The sequence below is a fragment of the Cyclopterus lumpus genome, chromosome 1 (assembly GCF_009769545.1).
Source record: "Cyclopterus lumpus isolate fCycLum1 chromosome 1, fCycLum1.pri, whole genome shotgun sequence".
NCBI classification, from domain to species: domain Eukaryota; kingdom Metazoa; phylum Chordata; class Actinopteri; order Perciformes; family Cyclopteridae; genus Cyclopterus; species Cyclopterus lumpus.
Window position 1 is genome coordinate 5,461,244 of NC_046966.1, and position 20,373 is coordinate 5,481,616.

The 20,373-nt window shown below is 45.1% G+C and overlaps 2 protein-coding genes across 2 annotated transcripts; both read left to right on the forward strand.

Moving 5' to 3' along the window:
* The first annotated feature begins 643 nt into the window (after positions 1-643).
* Positions 644-3,416, forward strand: LOC117733333 (ATP-sensitive inward rectifier potassium channel 12-like). The gene is made up of 2 exons (XM_034536901.1): positions 644-735; positions 1,784-3,416. Exons 1-2 carry the CDS (start codon positions 644-646, stop codon positions 3,414-3,416), a joined length of 1,725 nt encoding a protein of 574 aa, XP_034392792.1.
* Positions 3,417-17,832: 14,416 nt separating this feature from the next.
* LOC117731470 (transcription factor Sox-10-like) lies at positions 17,833-19,863 on the forward strand. Its single transcript, XM_034533861.1, has 3 exons — positions 17,833-18,272; positions 18,650-18,921; positions 19,082-19,863. Exons 1-3 carry the CDS (start codon positions 17,833-17,835, stop codon positions 19,861-19,863), a joined length of 1,494 nt encoding a protein of 497 aa, XP_034389752.1.
* The last annotated feature ends 510 nt before the right edge of the window (positions 19,864-20,373 follow it).

Consider the following 20,373-nt stretch of genomic DNA (forward strand, 5'->3'; position numbering starts at 1 on the left):
CTAACAGTAGATAACCACTGATTCATCTCTTTTTTAGACCTTTGTCCCTTCAACTGGCTGTCTGGTTTTCCACCCCTGGTTGGCCATGAAGGTCCCTAAGGCTAACCACTAGCAAGGACCTAATCAATAAGCTTTCATCACACAAAACTGTCTGGTCTGCGCCATGCATTAGGGTGAGGCCAAAATTTGCAGAGCGAAATATTTGATTCTTCTGACTTCTAAGTCACGCTAGCAACGTGGCGAGAGACCCATGTCATTGTTGCCTGATCCCCCGCTTTGGTCCAGACTGAAATATCTCAACACCTTTTGGGTGATCTGCCATTAAATTTGTCTCAAATTTTTCAATTTGTCCAAAACTGTGATGCCATTCCCGTCAGCCTCAGCTGTGCTGCTGCTAATTACCCGATGTATCCTCTATGGTCACGTTTGTGTGTTAGCATGCTAACCCTGGAAAACACTACGTGCCACAGTTAACATTAGCATTATAGCATGCTGATGTTAGCATTGAGCAGGAATTAGCCATCTTTGATCGTAATCAAATGTTCTTTGTTCACAGAAAATGTGTCATAAGGAGGCAGCGCTGATAACAAATGCAAGAAGCACCTGAGCTCATACTGCCTCCCTGTCCAGCACCAGTACTTTAATGGTTGGAACTGCCCGCCCCAACCTACATTACTGCCCTCGCAGACACAGCCTGATGATCACCGGTGCCATGGGAGCGGTGCGAGTCAATAGGTAAGAGAGGATGGAGATTAGAACCGTGTCAGCGCCCACAACTGTTTTATGGAACAAAAGTTTTAAAAAGTTTGGGTTATTTTTGTTCCATTGTACTTATTACTTCACAATTACTGCTGCGACCACAAAGTCACAGACATTAAACATATGTGTCCTGCTTTTATAAGTCACACTTAATAAAGGGTTTATAACAGTTAATGCAGTATTATCTAATGTTTATTAGCTAAATTAGTCATTAGTAAGTAATTATTTAGAACACACGTTTGGGTTGCCAGTAGTGAAACAGTGACACTATTAGGTTGACCCTCAATTAGATCATTTAACCTCTGACCTTATAGAACATGGCTGCAGGGCAGTTGGACAACACATTTCTTCACTCTTAATTAGCATTTCTACCTGCAGACTTGATGGATTATCACATAAACACTTTATCAATAACAGTTATACTGTCATGCAGATGACTTACTAACTCTAGTTGAGAAACCCAGTTTATTAGTTTGTGTAAGTGTGATTTATTACCCTTTATCCATAGCTTATTGCCATTTATATATGCAAATGTATTTGAGACTGTGAGACTCATGAGGATTATTAATGCAGCCAGAGATGTGGCAACCCAAAAGTCGTTTTCAATAACAACTTATAACTAATCAATATAGTATAAAGTAAATTGTTAAACCAGTAAGAGAGACATTAGTTACAATTGATGAATCCTTTATAAAAATGTGATGTATAAGAAAACCAAAACCTCCACAGTTGGCAAGTTTTGGATTTGTTCACATGTACATGGAGCTGAAGTCATACTCTACATTTAAAGAGTTTAGACTTCAGAGGGTAGTGTATTGGTTTCAAAGCCAAGAGCAAAAGTGTAAAGAATGAATTAAATGTAAAATAATTATAATAATGGTAATGACACAATCACAACTAATACATCTACTGTGTAGTATTTCCTCACTGTGTGCAAGCCAATCATGGAGTTTAGGCTAATGTAGCAGATCACGCCTTTTTGTGTGCTTTGCCTAAACAAATGGTCTCCCCTCTGTTCTTCCAGATACAGCATCGTTTCCACAGATGAAGATGCCCTGAAGATCTCCAGCTTGGCCCTCCACAACGGCCACAGTCCTCTGACTCAGCAGACTCTGTCGGGGCCATGCATGCGGGCTGAGGAAGCAGGAGGAGAGTGTCCAGGCGGTGATGAGGGAAGAGGGACTTTATCTTTGAGAGTAACAAATGAGCCCGTCGTCCACAACAGCTGCCGCGCTTCACCTTCATGTCGTCTGGGCCTGGATATGGGCACCGGCCGCCTGCGCAGCCGCTTTGTGAAGAAGAATGGCCAGTGCAACGTGGTGTTCAACAACATGGAGGATAAGCCACGGCGTTACCTGGCTGACATTTTCACCACCTGCGTGGACATACGCTGGCGCTATCTGTTGCTCATTTTCACCACCACCTTCCTTCTGTCTTGGCTGCTGTTTGGCGTGATCTTCTGGGGCGTGGCGCTCATTCACGGCGACTTTAGCCTTCGCATACCTGCGAAGGAAGGGGATCCTCGAAACAACGCAGGGGACAGAAAAGACGAATGGCGGCCATGTATCCTCCACATCCAGGGTTTCATCGGGGCCTTTCTGTTCTCCATAGAGACCCAGACCACCATTGGATACGGTTTCCGGTGCGTCACCGAAGAGTGCCCAGTCGCTGTGGTGACAGTGGTGGTCCAGTCCATCGTGGGCTGTATTATTGACTCCTTCATGATCGGCACCATCATGGCAAAGATGGTGCGCCCCAAGAAGCGGGCGCAGACCTTGCTGTTCTCGCATTATGCCGTCATCGCCATGCGAGACGGCAAGCTGTGCCTCATGTGGCGCCTGGGCAACATGCGCAAGAGCCACATTGTCGAAGCACATGTTCGCGCTCAGCTTATTAAGCCGCACGTGACGGCGGAGGGCGAGTACCTCCCTTTGGAGCAAACGGACATTGATGTCGGCTATGACGACGGGCTGGACCGGCTGTTTCTGGTGTCACCGCTGGTGGTGGTCCACGAGATCAACAAGACCAGTCCTCTGTACAACCTGAGCCGCAACGACCTGCTCAAGGAAGACTTTGAGATCGTGGTCATCCTGGAGGGGATGGTGGAGGCCACAGCTATGACCACTCAGGCCCGCAGCTCCTACTTGTCCAAGGAGATCCTGTGGGGTCACCGCTTTGAGCCGGTGGTCTTTGAGAAGGGTGACCGCTACCAGGTGGACTACTCCCGCTTCCATAAGTCCTACGAAGTGCCATCTACGCCTCACTGCAGTGCCAGGGAACTAAACCAGATGATGGGCCGTGGCAGGCAGTCCTCATCCTCCAGCTCGAGTTACTCCCGGTCTCCCTCGCCATTCCCACAGAGGGCAGCCCGCCACCTCCTGGGCCCTCACTCCCCCAGCGCTTTCTGCTACGAGAACGAGGTGGCCTTGTGCTGCGGGGACGACGAGGAGGACGTGAAAGAGGAGGCGGGGATCCTGAACGTAAGAAGTGACAGAGAGGTAAAGATAAGGGATGACATTCACTTGGGATTCAAAGAGACATTTGTGGAGGAGCAGAAGGTGGAGATGCTGTGCGTTCTGGACTCAGAGAATCAGATCAGCCTTGACAGACTACAGTCCACCCTACCTTTATACATCAGCAGAGAGTCAGGGGTTTAATTGATGGTAATGGCTGCCCATCCATTTGTCTCCTTTCGTTGTCTGTGTGCATCCAACCAAAGTATTGAACTAGTTTGAAAATAAAAGATTTTTCGCTGCTGTCACAAAATCCACTCAGCTTTTGATCATAACTTGCTCTGGCTACAGGTATTGTACACTTTCAGTTGTGACATCAGCATTTAAACAGCGCACAGCTCATCTACTTTTGAACATGGTGACCGGGTATTTCTCTCAAATCATGAGGTATCTTGAAAACGTTATTGCTTTCTTGTTTTAGTCAATATGACAGTGTATGAGCTACAGTTAAGTCAAGTTTTTTGTTCTTGATTTTCATTGAGTTTTTGTAAATATGATATGATTTTGTTTTAATTTTGAAATGATTATGCATCATATACATATATGTTATGGGAGAAAAATCCATTTATTTTAAAGGAGGCATGACACGAACGCCAACAAGATTTATTTTCTTTGTGTAAAAAATAAAATATTTCAGTATTTTCTGGTTGAGTTCTGTTACTTTTCACATTTGATAAATAAGCCATTCATTCCATGACGGGCAACACGTTCAAATTGAAAAGGGCCATAAAACCGAGTTCAAACGATTTGTCAAACCTGTACAGTTGAAGAAAAGCACTTTATTCTTACTTTTATCAATTGATACAAACACTTTGCTTCAGTGTGTTGGTTTGTCTAAACAAAGCACATAATAAACAACAGTCTACACTGTTAATGCTTGAATTGTCTCTGTTGAGTCTCTATTGCACATTCCCTTAGTGTTTCAACAGCCCAGCTTTGCTGTTTACCGTCTGTTTCTGAATAGACGAGATCACACAAATCTCATTGGTCTTGACTTTGAATCCAATAAGTTTCTACAGGCATGGTTGGATTACCAACGGGGCAAAGCAGACAACTGCCCCATACCCCCGAGTTCGGCATTCCAGCCATCGTCATCTTCGGTCAGTCGTTGTGTCGGCCACTTGGTCGGTCCACCACTTTGGTCCAGACTGAAACGTCTTCAAAACTATTGGATGAATTGTCTGTCATGAGATGCATGAAGCTCATCCCCAGGCTTGATTCTGATCATGTTCTTCACTCTTTATGTTTACTACTCATTGGGTCAAACATTTTAATTAATACTTTGGTGTAATTCCGACCAGAACTAATGGCATTCCCATCAGCCTTAGTTATACTTTGTGTTTAGTGCTAATTAGCAAATGCTAACACACTAAAATAAGATGGTGATCATGGTAAGCATTACATTAGCTTTGTCACTGTTAGCATGCTGTTGTTAGCATTTAGCTCAAAGCCTCACATGGCTGTAGACTCTTTGGGTAACTTGTCAGGGAACCTGTGCCACTTGAGTACAATATCAATCTAGAACAGAACACAAAGCACATTTTAGAGGCAGTTGTACACAAAACGATTCATCATCAGAGCAGTACGTATTTATTTATTTTTCACACTACCGTTGTCTGTGCCTCTGTTGCTAACTAGCTTACAGCTAACATCAGTTAGTGCGCTGGCTCTTTTGGGGCAAATAAACACCGTCCAGTAGTAAGATTTGTGCAAAAGACAAATCACATTGCTTTCGATCTGAACAACGCTTAAAAGGGGCCAGAAAATCTTCACCGAATCGGAAGCTCCTTTTGCTTCAACAATTATAGATTACTTTTCTGACTTCTTGTTGTTACTATGGGTTACTATGTTGTTACCCCCCCCCCCCCCCCCCCCCTCTGTTGCTTATGGTTGCAACCATGACAACACAGTATGCTAAATATAGTGAAGCTGATCTCTGTGCCGTTTCCACTGTACGAGAAAGTAAGTTAGGCACAACAGTTCACTTTTGCCCTGGGCCGCCAACGCATGCTCACGTAAACAAGAACAAACGTGACAGTCTCCAACACACAGACAAACTGGGCAGACAGGGATTAAAGGTGGAAGGCTACGGGAGGAATAAGAGGGACATAACAAGAAGAGGGAGAGGCTTTATCACAAAAACACCATGGGGAGGCACTGAAGTCCATCCAACTGTAATGCGGAGGACGGAGTGTTTGTGGCTGTTGAACAAGCTCCCCCATGTGGTTGAACAGTGATAGCACAGTGAGTAACAGGCCAAAGTGTAATGCAATTGTTTGGATCACTGTTATCTCTGTGGGTTTGTTGGTTTTGCTTCTTTTACCCAGTGTTTGAATAAGGGTGAAATACGACTAATATTACATTTCTCTGGGATTTTCTTTCTCGTTAATGGGCATTTTTATACTTTAGGACAGTTCCCAACCTGCGGGTCAAATGTGTGTGTGTATGTATGTGTGTATAGTTTTATATATTATGGCTCCTAAGAGTTATACAATAATAATAATCATTTCGGAAGGTTTAGAGGGTAAATCTCATAGGCAAATGCAACCAGTTACAAAGGGACGCAAGTAGACACTGCTTAGTTTTAAGGGTAATACAAGTTGGGAACCAAATCACACCCTTTAAATCAAAACATCAGTTTGATTTAAAGGGCAAAGTGATGGAGAGGGAACCCGTATTCCTTTAGATGTTCACTAATGTGCATAGATAGGTTTGTACTTTAAAAGGAAACTTGAACCTATGCTTAAATCTCTTGTAGCAAAATAAGTCCAGTCAAACTATTCAGGAGAGCACAGAGAGACCAAGACCCAGATCTGAGGCCCATGGTGCTCCTGTCTGTGTTGCTGTGAGGTGACGTGCAAACCTCCGAGCCACCGTTCCTCATTAACATGATTGATAATTAGAGCAATGTCATGCTCTAACCCCCCCTGCGTCTTTACAACTTAGTCACAAGACCGAACCAGGTGACAACTTCTTTGCTACTCCCTAAACATTTGGAAGGGAAGCTCCCTAATATTTGATGCGTTTAGATGTCGTCTCCTGGTCACTCTAACGAGTCACTTCCCCTCCCGTCGATCTGCCCATCTCCCTGCTGTCACCCCATCCTTCTCCCCCTTGCAGTTTTCAGATGCTGGTTAATTAACCGCACCGTCACAGCCCCCTCCCCTGTCATCAGCGTCCGCGAGGCACAGCAGCTGGGTGACCTCTGCGACCTCTGCTAAGACTTCTAATGGGCGACTTGGATCTTTCCTAATAAGGTGGTGTGTGTTCATCCTCGTGTAGGTTAAGTGTGTGAGTGTGTGCGTGGGCTTTCATGTGTGTGACACGCTGTATATCTGCAGTGGCCCCTCTTGGCCCCACTGGCTGTTTGTGGCCTCGGGGCTATGCGACCAGAGCCGGTGACAGTGTGTGTGTGCTCAGCAGGGGACAGTATTTAGGAACCGGGAGCCGTGGCCGGGGGATCTCTGGTTCCATAATGAGCTGTTGTGTGTTGTGGAGCTGTGAAGCCGGGGACAGAGGAGCATTGTGTGCTGCTCGACACAGCTCAGCTCAGCAGAGGAGGCCCGACTGATCCAGGATGGGAAGCACCACAGGGCAAACATCTTCTGGATACGTTGGTCTGTCTCTCTGTCTGTCTGTCTGTCTGCCTGTCTGTCTGTCTGTCTGTCTGTCTGTCTGTCTGTCTGTCTGTCTGTCTGTCTGTCTGTCTGTCTGTCTGTCTGTCTGTCTGTCTGTCTGTCTGTCTGTCTGTCTCTTCTGTCTGCTTGTCCTCGTCCAGTTTGTATTTCTATCATAAGCTGACAGTCAGTCTCATTTCAGCAGCTGAAGCTGTAACTTAATCAAAATATTACAGCAAACAACGTCAGCCCTCCTCGCTCTCTCTTTATTTCCTCTAATTTATTTATTGCTGAGAAGCAACTAAGTACAATAACTCAAGGAAATGAGATACTTTACTTGAGTATTTCCTTTCTATGCCACTTTTTACTTCTACTCGGCTACCTTTATTTGATAACTTTATTTACTTTGCAGATTGGGATAAATACTAACAATAGAGTGATGAACACATTATTGCATCACTAATTAGTATCAAGTGATGCAATGTGTGGTTCTGGATAATGAGCAAGCTTTTGTACTTGTACTATTTTTTTTTTCAAGGACTTTTTTACACTGTTAGTATGAAAGTATTATTTACAAGGCATTAGCGTTTTGAATATACAAAACTGAACACACAATATCCATTAACAGGACAAAGGCAAAGTTTTTACAGTTTTCAGCCCGCTCTCATGAGTTATTTTGAAGTCGCGTTAGTTGCGTTTGTGACGTACTTTCCACTTGGGTTGTCTGCGTTTAACTTTACTTATTTTAAGCCCAACCATGATGATTTTCCTAAACCTAACCAAGTGGTTTTGTTGTGTAAACCTGAGAGAGTTTTTGTTTGAATTCACGACGTGAACCACATGAAAAATCATTTCTGTACAACATTTTGGGCAACCGATAGTTTAAAAAATGTCTTTCTTTATCTCGCCGTTGTTCATTTTCTTTTCCTCCGTCTCTGTCTTGAGCTGACGCTGTAGCGATGAGAACAATAGGCCTTTCATGACGCCCTGCAATGCAGCGATGATCCTGAACTGGAATTCCCAGCTTTTCCTTTTTGAATGACGGACATTTCACATTTATTTACAATATTTGAGTTCTTCAAACTCAATTCAGGGTGTGCCCCATTTCTGAGAAATGAGAGATTTGTAAAGTGTTGTATATTTGTAACGTGTCAAACGCATTACACTCACTGGGCTTCTGATTATCGCACTTTTTCCACTTGTGTGTCCATCTATCTGCCTTTCAGTCTCTGAATGTGTGAGCCTTAACACCTGTGTGTGTGTGTGTGTGTGTGTGTGTGTGTTCAGGCCATTAGTTTGCGCTTATGAATTTGTGTCCGCAAGAAGCATACATCAAAATAAAATTCATAAATCAGCATATTTCTCACTCTCTATACTGCCCAACATCTCATCCATCTTTCTGTCGTTGCCTTTAATCTCTCGCCCTCTTCTCTGACAACAACAGAGCCTTTCATGTGGTCATCTTTTCCTTCAAGCCCTCAGGCCCTCGCCCTCTTTCTCTTTCGTTCACACAGACTAATTAAATGTTCTGAGAAGAACTCATGATTGGGAACTCTGCGCTACTTTCTCTCTTTGTCTCTCTCTCTCTTTCACACAGAAAAAAATCTTATAAAGTCCATACTTGAGTTATGGCCCTACAAAGTTGTTTTAAAATCAAGACACACATGTTTTGTTTTCATAAAATACATCACTTTATTTTTGGTTTTGGAACTATAATGGCAGAAAATATGTTACATCAGAGTTATTTACTTGTTTACAATTGTCTTAAACTTTGAGGTGAGCGTACAGTTGACTGGGGAAATGTAAATTCTCTAATAACAATGGTGCAATAAATTATTTGTTGTGTCTCCGCTTGACTTTTTAAAACGGAAGTCACAAAGTGCTTTACAGGGAAGATGAAACAAGAAAGATATACCAAAAAAAGGAAGAGAAGGCAACATATACAATAACCAGGTGAGAATTGGGTGGACAGCCTACAAAATCCAAGTTAGAAAATCAAGAGGAATCCAAAGAAAACAAATCAAAAAAGATCCAGAAGTCCCACAAAGTAATGCAGAAATATCGTTGCAGAAACGTAGCCCGCCGTCCTCCAGTTCCCCCTCAGGCAAAAACAGTTTGCTCTGCCAGCACTGTTCCGTAGTTACCACCGTTAGCACTGTTACAACTGTTACCACTGTTAGCACTGTTACAACTGTTACCACCGTTAGCACTGTTACGACTGTTAGCACTGTTAGCACTGTTACCACCGTTAGCACTGTTACAACTGTTACCACTGTTAGCACTGTTACAACTGTTACCACCGTTAGCACTGTTACCACCGTTAGCACTGCTACAACTGTTACCACTGTTAGCACTGTTACAACTGTTAGCACCGTTAGCACTGTTACCACCGTTAGCACTGCTACAACTGTTACCACTGTTAGCACTGTTAGCACTGTTACCACCGTTAGCACTGTTACAACTGTTACCACCGTTAGCACTGCTACAACTGTTACCACTGTTAGCACTGCTACAACTGTTACCACTGTTAGAACTGTTACAACTGTTACGACTGTTAGCACTGTTAGCACTGTTACCACCGTTAGCACTGTTATAACTGTTACCACCGTTAGCACTGCTACAACTGTTACCACTGTTAGCACTGCTACAACTGTTACCACTGTTAGCACTGTTACTACCGTTAGCACTGTTAGCACTGTTACCACCGTTTGAACTTTTAGCTGCGAGCCATTGAGAGGCAATAGAGATACTCCCAATCTCGTATAGTCGACGCATTCTCATCCCAACGCAGCTCGGTCTAAAACTGCGGTGCTCTACGTGGCCCTCTATCCTCAGTTGTGGACGTGGCAGAGACGGCGCGTCAATACACGTTTGTTAGGCACAAAGTTACTTTTTAAAAATAAGCTTCCATCTTCACGGGAAGTGAGGTTTAGAAAAGCACTAAGTTAGGAAAAGAGCATGGTTGACTTTAACTGACTAACAACTCACGTGACCAACGGCACTAATGACTCACATGACTCACACGACTAACCACTCACTTCACAATATGTCACCTTTTAGCTTGAGTCCTGTGGTAGTTTGACCTTTAAAACCACCACCCCCGGTGTGGACAACCTCGAGACCGCACCAGTCGCTCTGGGCGTGTAATAAAGGTGCATTGGCAGCGGCTCGATATCAGACCAGAACAATGATGTGACAGTGATGCCAGCTCCTCAGGCAGCTTAGTTAATGTAATGAATTAGTCGATCAACTATTTTGATAATTGATAAAGCATTTGAGCCATCATGCAAATAAAAAGAATATCCTCTCCGGTTCCGGTTTGTCCAATGAGAGGATCTGCTTTTCTTTGTAATACATTATTGTAAACTAAATCTCTTTGGGTGTCGGACAGTTTCTAAAACAAGACAAGATATTGGACAATGTCACCTTGGACTCTGGAAGTAATCAGCATATTGATGGTCAGTGGCAGCCGGAGTGTAATAGATGAAGCTGTCTGTAGCTTCTCATCAGCGAAACCCTGGGAGTTCACCTTGATTCACACGGTCTTCTGCTTCCTTCTCTTTCTTCTAATATTTTGAAATAAAAAAGAAGTCACATAAAGATTCTCGCAATCAAGAGAGAACAACTCCGGAATATCTGAAAATGTACAATGATCAGGTCACCGAGCGTTAAACCGCACAATCTCATATTCACAAAGCTGAATCAAACATTTGTGAGACACAATATTCTCGGCATGAAGTGAGGAAACATTCCCAACGCTGGAAGAATTCTAAGTGTGGCGAAAAGGCCGAAATATATGCGTGACTAAATGGCGTGCTGGCACGTATGACTGAGGGACAAAACTGTCATAGGGTCCCGATGTGAATGCCGCCATTGTGCACGTCGCCATCATCGTCATCTTCATCATCGCCATCACACTCTGAGTCTCGACATCCTCCCCGCGAGGGAGCGTGTCAGAGGCCCGAATGTGGAGCCTATTTCAGTTTTTCTCTCTCTCACACGCACAGACACACACACACACACACACACACACACACACACACACATTACCCTGCTTTATTTATCTCTTTCTCATCAGCACCACAAATCGCTTCCTAATATCTCTCTCTGTTTGTTTGTTTATATTCTACGTCTCTCTCTCTCTGTCGAGGCGAAGAGATGCGGACACAGCAAACCGCCGAACAATAGGCCATTCATGGTGTCCTGCAATGCAATGATGATCCTGCTCTGCCCTCCACCCCTCCACCCCGCTCCCCCTCCCACCCCCACCCTGCACCAGCCTCCACAGCTGCACAGGAATGTGGTCCAACAAGTTACCCGCTCCGTCGCCACCACCACCACCACCTCACCAGTGCTGCCGCCGTTGCAACCGAAGCCCCTCTTCTCCCAAATAAAAAAAGGCCAAGAAGGCAAGAAACTATGGGGGGGGGGGACTCTGCAGACGGAGCACAAAGAGAGGATTCATGGCCGGTCACATACACTCCCAGAGGGGAAAAAAAGAAAAAGAGGGGCACCCATTTAAGTGTGGTGCAGCTGCACTAATTTACTGGGTGAAAATGGGAAGAAAAAAGAAAAGGAGTGACAGGGGTCAGATAGCAGAATCATTTTTTATTCATCCTCGTGGATGGCGTGTCACTGCATCACCCACACGTACAGAGTCTGCATGAAAACACCTGCAGCCCTCACTCAGTGTGATGCAAATCCATCCGTCTCCTCATAAGTATAATTTCCCCAATAAAAGCGCAGTTCTGAGCCTCTCGGCAGGTCACTAGACGTCTCATCCCATCTGATAGAAGTGCCCAACACAACCCACATGTTCTCACACACGTTCGCTGTACAACCAGGTCGTCGCTGGCCGCCCTCGACACGCGAAACCTCTCAGGTGGCAACAATGTCGTCTCCCGTGTGTCAAAGATGTCTTGTGAAATCACAGCACGGGTCTCTCAGCTGGAGGAGAGCTTCTCGATCACATGTACAGTACAATGTGAACGTCCGGGTCAACATATTTGAGTCACATGAGGCTCAGTATTACTGATAGTCTACTTGCAGAGCTGGAATTCCCCTTGGAAAAAAAAAGCACTGACCTCAACGTTTTTGTTTTTTTTTAAAAGTTTTTTTGTCACACAAACCCTGGGAGCAAGCGGCATTTATGAATCGAGCGCAGTGTCTTACACAAACAGAAGCATGAGGAGGAGATACAAAAAAAAAAAAATGAAATCTGAGGCCGAGAAAGAATGAAGAAGACGTGCTCCGGCTCCAATCCTCGCCATTTCGGACGTGTGATTTCTGATTCGTCACTGGAAACAAATGACGGCATTCTTTGCAGGCCCAAAATGTGCCTATTGACAAGGGGATGAATGCTTTCCACCAATTATACATCAGTTTAATGCAGAATGTGACCCAGCTTGTGAATATTTGACTGCTCGTCTTATCTGCATCCCTCTCACACACACGCACGCACGCACGCACACACACACACACACACACACACACACACACACACACACACACACACACACACACACACACACTATCCGCGTCTCGCTCTTGCCTTTTTTTCTCTCCATCCATCGTCAGATTTCAGGAATTTCCCCCGGGGGATGTTCAAGTATTAAGGCCAAAGCAGAAAAAAAGGCGTTTTCTTTCCTTCTCCACCCTCTTTGTCCTTCCTTCCAACCTGATCACTTCATTCTTTCTATCTGATCGAATGTAAATATATATATATATATATATATATATATATATATATATATATATATATATTCTTCAGTGAGTCTTGAACTCATCCGGATCACACGTGGGAGCAAAAAGAAGGCCCCTCCGTGACTAAGCGTGCACCTGAAGGCTGACTCTTTGACCCCCTCCCACCCCACCCCCACCCATCAGATCATGAGACCTTGTCCTCCCATCCTCTTCCCCAGGAGCCGCAGGAAACGGGCTTCTTGTGACCCAGTGGTCGGCGCAGCCATGGAGAGGCCCATTACAGCAGTCACATGGCAGGTTAGTGCGGGGACTGATGCGACCATGTGAGCTCTATTTTCTAACAAGTTACAGCTGCCCCGAGGGCCCATGATAGTCTCACACAGGACATGCAAACCGCCTGAGTCCTGAGCTAAACGTGGGAAGTGAACCAGCTTCAGCAGACACACAGGGGGGGGGGGGGGGGGGGGGGTGTGACAGGTGGAATAGTTGTTTCATTTCTTAAAACAGAAAACTATCTTATTTTTTCTTTAAAAAAAAACAAAAAACAGAAGGAAACTATGAGCTTTTTATCTCTGAGATTTGGATCACTAAGATGTGACATCCAACCTGCAAATAGTTAGAAACAATGACGTAGAACATGTCCAAGACCTTATTCAAAAGATGATGCACAAAACACCTGTTTGATTGTCAAAATGTCTCATAAGGCGTATGATTTACAACTGTAGAGGAAGTAATGCAGAAGTTATCAACGTGATGGCATAAATACATTAGTCTATTAAATCTCTGCTGATATCATCGCACTGCGGGTTCAACAGAGGGAGTTGGACGTCCACTTCACTCATTTTCAGGACAGTTTCAAGTTTTTTAAATCAAAAACTCAAATAGCCTCCACTGAACACATTTAATAAGGAGAACATTAACGGGCTCTCTGTTGACATCACTCGAGCACGATGACACAGCTCAGCTGAGTTAGAGGCAGATCGTGTCTGTTTTCTTGGCTGAAACAAAAGGCCTGCAGGCGAATGAAGTGGTAACAACGAATAACCACACACAGCACTTATCAAAATTAGTATCTTCAGAGATTAATCGAGGTTTGTCTTTGCGCAATAATAAAACGTGCGCGTCGAGCCGCGTTGTGAGGCCCGTTGGGGACGACCGGAATAAACCGTCCGATGAAAACGATCATATGATAATATTAATAAAACTGGTCGCCTCTTCCTTTCCGTTTATATGAAAGCGTTAAATAACGGTTAATTAAAAAATAATACGATATTATTTAATGGAACGACGGGGCATCTCGTTTAGGCCACTTTCTGTTATTCTGTTTGTTCGATTATAACCGACTTTGTGTCAGCTACGGTATCTGCATCAATAATATACAAACATATATAATACATTAAAAACAATCTTATAGACCGAATACGTCTTGTTTTTTATGTTATAATGCATTTGGGGCATAGCTGTCCGTTTCAGCAAAATAAATTTGTTAAGAAGTTCAATTGAATATTATTGTGTCTCAGTTCCAAAAAATCATTGATAATTTTTGAGCATACATAATTATGAAAAATAAAATGTAAGTGGACGTGTTGCCCTGCACAGCATTAACAGGAGCCACAACCATTTTATTTAAGTATAGAAACAAATATAGTTTTAGGTTGTAGGTTAACTTTCATAATCCCTTTTCTTTCCAACATAACGCACACCTAGTTTCATATGAAACGGAGCCACTTTGATTACAAAATACAACATCATAATTTTAACATTCGCGAGAAAAAAAATACAATCGTTTAAAAAAATACAATCGTTTAAAAAAAATAGAATAATTTAGAGGAGCTCAATAACAGGGTCACATACAAATGTCAGCGCGAAGTCACCACATTGTCGCAGCAACAGAAAGACACCCAGCGCCGGATCATAACGTTATTAATAAGTCTGCGAAGATGCTAACTTAACTTATATGCCAATTTTAACTTGCTGTTTCATTATTACGTTTCGCGATGAATTTATTCAGCAAAAGACACTGACGCTTAAAAAAAAAAAAAAAAAAAGCCTCTCTCCGTCCGTGACAGACTCCCCTGGGGGGGGGCGTGGGGGGCCATGCAGCTGCACTAACTAAACACTCGGTAGAACCGCAGCTTCCTGCAGACCCCCCGGTCCGTCGTAACTGAGCGAAAACGCCGCAGAACGACGCTTACATGCACTTTTTGAACACGCTTCCCTTGAAATAACAAACAAATACAACCCGCACCTCTCTCTCGGTGTCGTACCGGACATAACCACTCACTTCCCGAGCCTCGGAGGGCCTCACGCAGGATCCCCCCCCCCACACACACACACCCCTACCCCCTCCACCCCACCGCACCCTGCCACCTCCCCTCCACCATCATCACCAAACTCAAGCCCCCCATACCATCAGCACCCTCCGAGGCCCGGGTCCAGGTGTCGCGAGCGAGCACTGAGAGGTTGCAAAAAGCGGCGGAACACCGGGAGATCCACGCGGCCCGTCTGCTCGTTCTGTGTGTGCGCGACTGGTGTCTATGCCCGGACATAAGGGCAGAAAGACGCACACATCGCTCTCTGTTATGAATTTTTTTTCCCCATGTTTTGCAAGCACAACACTGCTTTTTGTTCCCCCATTTTTTTTCTTCTTCTTCATTTACGAGGGTTAATGGATAGAGGCTTGGGCGTTTGATCACATGGCTGCTATTCACCTGAGATGGAGACAAAGAGAGCAAAGAGAGCGGAGGGAGAGAGAGAGGAAATCGAGAGACCAGGCTCATAGAGAGGCTGCAGACACACAAGGGGTTATTGTTGCATTCATTTAGTGTGTGCGTGTGTGTGTGTGTGTGTGTGTGTGTGTGTGCGTGTGTGTGTGCGTGTGTGTGTCCTGGTGCGCATCAGATGCTGCGAAAGTCGATTCCCTTCCTTCCCATCAGGCCACGCTTTAACAGCACACATCATGGCCAAGCAAACTACTTTTGTCGCAGTCTTGTTTTACGCACTAAAACACGACCACAGTGACGTCATTTCATATATTCCAGGAAACTTTGTTTTTATAGTTCATCTTTATTTATTTTCTTCTTGTTCTTCTTTTTTTTAATCTCCAACCTATTAAGTCTCCAGACTGTATCTCTTTTAGCTTGATTATACTATTTTATTTAAATATGTATGAATTCATTTCTCATTTGATTTGATTGGAACAATTCCCCATCGGTCTGCATTTCAGTCTTTAGGCCTATACCTTAAAGTTGAACTGTGGATTTCTAAAACACTGATTTCTAAAACTCTTGAGCAAAAGAAGTGGAATATTTAATCATCGCATTGTTTTGCCATTTGACCTCATGGAACCAATACCTTTTTTATTTATCCTAAAATCTTGCCCCATAACTTGCCTACCTGTCACTCACTTAATATGTGTGTGTGTGTGTGTGTGTGTGACATCACCGCTATGGGCGTGGCTAACGTCAAACAGAGACTGTGCCATGTGTTCAGTTTTTTTGTTGTAAATATATATATATTTTTTTAAAGCCACGTTGACTCTGATCACAATTGAAACTATTCTTTAGTTTCCTTTTCGAGCGCTGTCAGTGGCACCTTTATAACGATATTATAATTCATACAGGATCGATGAGGTGGCTCAAGATGTCACAGATTGGTAGTTCACATCTGATCAAGGATACCAAGATGTTAAATCAAGATTTATTTTCGGAACAAATATACCGGAACATTTCACACAAAAAAAAAGTTAAAGTTAGTGGCCTTATACTTCCCCCATCATGTGTAACAATAATATATATGCCTTTTTTTAAATTGCATTAATTCCTTCCAATTCTAAATCTGATATTATATATAAATAATTGTGTTTGCATGTTAGCTGCATAATAAGATCGCGTATTTGGTTTATTTTTATAAGGATTGCAATTTAGCGTCGGATAGAGAATATTGATGCAGGATTAATTATTAGTGACTTTTTGACGAACTTATTTATCACTAACCCAACAATCTAACCATTCCTATACCTGATTATATATACCCATATATATATATATATATATATACATATATATATATTTGCTTTTAAAAATAAGAGCCATTAATTTACTGAACGTATATGCCTCCCTCATACAATATTGTATTTGTATTATAAAGATTATAATGAATTTGGTTCAATCAGAGCTGAATTTAAGGATAGCCCTCTTTTTTTGAGGAACGTGACCACACGAGGCAATAACTCTCCCCATGATTGTTTACTTGTTTGATATAACGTGTCAACACGTCCAACAAAGCTGGCCTTCTCCTGCCTCTAAATGGGCGCTCTGTAGAGTCATTTAAGCCACTCCGAAGTAAAAATCTCACCTCTTCCCTGTTGGAAATGTTGCAGTGATGGACAGACGGGCATTAACAGTGCGTTGCTCCCGTCCAATCAGAGTGCGACGGGGTAATTACAGGGCCAATCGGAGCGCGGTGCGGTGCCCGGGAGGGGGCGGGGCCGTCTGTGTGCTGGAATGCTGCCTCTCTGGGAATGTTTTCCACTTTCAATCACTTTTTTTTTTTTTTCTCTCCCAGTCCTCCTCACAAGGCGCTCTTTAAGCTCCGGTGTTGCCACACAGAGCAGCCATTCATCGGCTCTACAGTCAGCCACACACACTCCCATGTCGAACCACTGGACATCTAAATTGGTAAGTTATGTAATTTTTTTTTAACATTAAATTTATATGATGAAAGAGGATATTTCATATCAGTATTTCGGCCGCGTGCCAGTCGCATTATTTCTTATTGGAAGAGGTTTAGCGTTCATTTAGGCTTCGATGAAAATACATGTTTCTGGATGCGTTTCTTGCGTCCAAATAGCATTATCATTATCAGGCTATTATTATTGTCTGGGTGCGCTGTTATATGGTCACTTTTAATGCCTTTAAAAGCGTAAGTAAATTAAACCGGCGCTTGGTTCATGACAATTACATTATATATTTTGTACCATTTCTATGATACTTAATGTTTTTTGTTGTTGTTTTTTTTTAAGGTGTGACTGCTTTTGCTGAGACGGATTTCCAGACGACGGTGGAAAGGATACACTTTAACGCAGCAGTATGGCTTTACCTGAGGAGAGTCAACAATAACTGGGATCCGGAACATCTTATTAAATTCAAACGAATCAACCACGCAGAATAGTTTGGACTCCCTCTGAAACTAACTTCACATTCTCGGATTGTCTTGTCGTTAATTGAAAGTAATACAACATGTCCGGTGAGGAGCACAGCCTGTCCGAGGCGGAACTGAGTCCAGGAGGGTCAGACGATGGTCACTCGCTGTCACCGACTCAACCCGGGGCGCCACCCCGCCAGGATTCACCTCTGGCCGGGCCGCCGCCGCCGCAGCTGACGTCGCTTTGCGTCGCGGACGGCAGCGAGGAAGACGGAGGCGACGTGGTCAAATCGGAGCTCGACGATCGCTTCCCGATCGGCATCCGGGAGGCGGTCAGTCAGGTGCTGGACGGATACGACTGGACACTTGTGCCGATGCCGGTGCGCGTCAACAACGGAAACAAAGCCAAGCCCCACGTCAAGAGGCCCATGAACGCCTTCATGGTGTGGGCGCAGGCGGCGAGGAGGAAACTCGCTGACCAGTACCCCCACCTGCACAACGCGGAGCTCAGCAAGACCCTGGGCAAACTGTGGAGGTTTGTAGGGGGGGGGGGGGGGGGGGGGGGGGGGGGGTTGTTCCACAGAGGAACCGTGTGGCCACAGCGGCGCGTTTCCTGCGTCGCCCGTGCGTCAAGGGATAAGTGGGGGCATAGATGCTGAACAGAAAGTGGGAATATTATAAACTCAAGCTGGTGGTTGTAAACAAGGAAAACACATAGTAACATAATTTTCTTTGGAGGTTATTTTTAATATAATGTAAATAATCTGTCAAATGGCGAGTGTTACCCTCCTTATCGCTTGAATGCGACACTATTTATAATTTTCGGACATATTCTAATACTTATCCATTAATTCAGATAGGCCTGTGAGACTAAAATCGCTGCTTGTTTCAACCCCCCACCCCCACCCGCAGGCTTCTGAATGAGAGCGACAAGAGGCCATTCATCGAGGAGGCGGAGAGGCTGAGGAAACAGCACAAGAAGGACTACCCGGAGTACAAGTACCAGCCCCGGAGACGTAAAAACGGCAAACTGGCTACTGCTGGCGAGACCGACAGCCAGGGGGAAGGGGAGGCCAGCCACTCCCAGTCACACTACAAGACCCTGCACCTGGAGCACAATGGCGGCGCTGGCTCTCCCCTGGGCGACCTGCACCACCACCACCATCACCACCACCATCCTGCTGGTATGCTGAGTGTAGACACAATCATCCTAGTTTACATTCTCACATTTCTGGAGATGTTTGAGGGGAACATAACAAAAGTGGATCAAAATTAAATGAAATCAAAGAGACAAAACTTTGTTGTACCTGATCATGTTGTCCTTTCTCCTCTCCCCCGCTATAGGTCAGGGTCACAGCCCACCCACGCCCCCAACAACCCCGAAGACAGAGCTCCAGTCTGGGAAGCTGTCGGATGCAAAGAGGGAGGGGGCAGCAGGGGGGGCCGGAGGATCAGTGGGGCCCAGGGGGGCCCTCGGGGTGGGAGCCGAGGGGGTTTCCGGTGGCTCGTCCTCGTCGGGCGCCAAACCCCACATTGACTTCGGCACCATGGACATCGGCGAGATCAGCCACGAGGTGATGTCTAACATCGAGCCGTTCGACGTGAATGAGTTTGACCAGTACCTTCCGCCAAACGGCCACCCGCAGAGCGGGTCTGGGGCCCCCACGGCCGGGTCCTCGGCCTCGTCCTACGCCTATGCCCTGGCCGCCGCTAGCGGGCACTCGGCGTGGCTCTCCAAGCAGCAGCCTCAGGCCTCCCCGTCTTCCTCCGACCCCTCGAAGGCGCAGATCAAGAGCGAGTCCGCGGCCGGGGGCCACTACGCCGAGACCTCGTCCTCTCCCTCCTCAGGCGCCCACGTCACCTACACCCCGCTCAGCCTCCCCCATTACGGCTCCGCGTTCCCCTCGCTGGCCTCCAGGGCTCAGTTCGAGTACGGAGAGCACCAGGCCCCCGGGGCGTACTACGCCCACTCCAGCCAGGCCCCGGGGCTGTACTCAGCCTTCTCCTACATGGGCCCTACACAGAGGCCTCTGTACACTACCATTGGAGACCCCTCCAGCGTGGCCCCCTCCCACAGCCCCACGCACTGGGAGCAGCCTGTTTACACCACACTCACAAGACCTTGAGGGAGACCGGCTGAGCAGAGGGAAATATGGGAAGTGTGCGAGTGGATCCGTGTGTCTGAGGGTGTGCAAATATGTGAGTGTGTGACTGTGTGTGCGTGTGAGCGCCTGTGCCATATTGATGTTATACAAGAGGTTTTTACTTTCTCTTTTTTTCCTAGCCGATATAATGCAAGACGCATCCACGGGGCCTGAGACATTTAAAAGAATAAAATGAACCGCCACAAACTCACACAACATAAAGTGTGAATCATAGGGCCAACTGCCAATCAGAAATCAAATACGCCTTAACAAACGTGTGCCATCGTCCTTTTTTTAAGTCTGGATGTTCAGCAAGTTTGTATACAAGGCGAGTGCGACACTGACGTCACATTGATGAGTGACTCTGAAACGATGGGTTTAGATATCGACATAATCAGATTTTATTAACCAAACTAAAGCTGAAAAAATGTGTGTGTGTGTGTGTGGGGGGGGGGGGGTTCTTGATGTTATCGTGTTATTTTATATGAGTAG

Excerpts from the sequence above, each read along its gene's own strand:
- LOC117731470 (XM_034533861.1), top strand. The coding sequence starts at position 17,833 with ATGTCCGGTGAGGAGCACAGCCTGTCCGAGGCGGAACTGAGTCCAGGA. Across the intron at positions 18,273-18,649 it reads ACCCTGGGCAAACTGTGGAG|GCTTCTGAATGAGAGCGACA; the intron begins GTTTGTAGGGGG and ends CCCCACCCGCAG. Across the intron at positions 18,922-19,081 it reads TCACCACCACCATCCTGCTG|GTCAGGGTCACAGCCCACCC; the intron begins GTATGCTGAGTG and ends CCCCCGCTATAG.
- LOC117733333 (XM_034536901.1), top strand. The coding sequence starts at position 644 with ATGGTTGGAACTGCCCGCCCCAACCTACATTACTGCCCTCGCAGACAC. Across the intron at positions 736-1,783 it reads GGAGCGGTGCGAGTCAATAG|ATACAGCATCGTTTCCACAG; the intron begins GTAAGAGAGGAT and ends CTGTTCTTCCAG.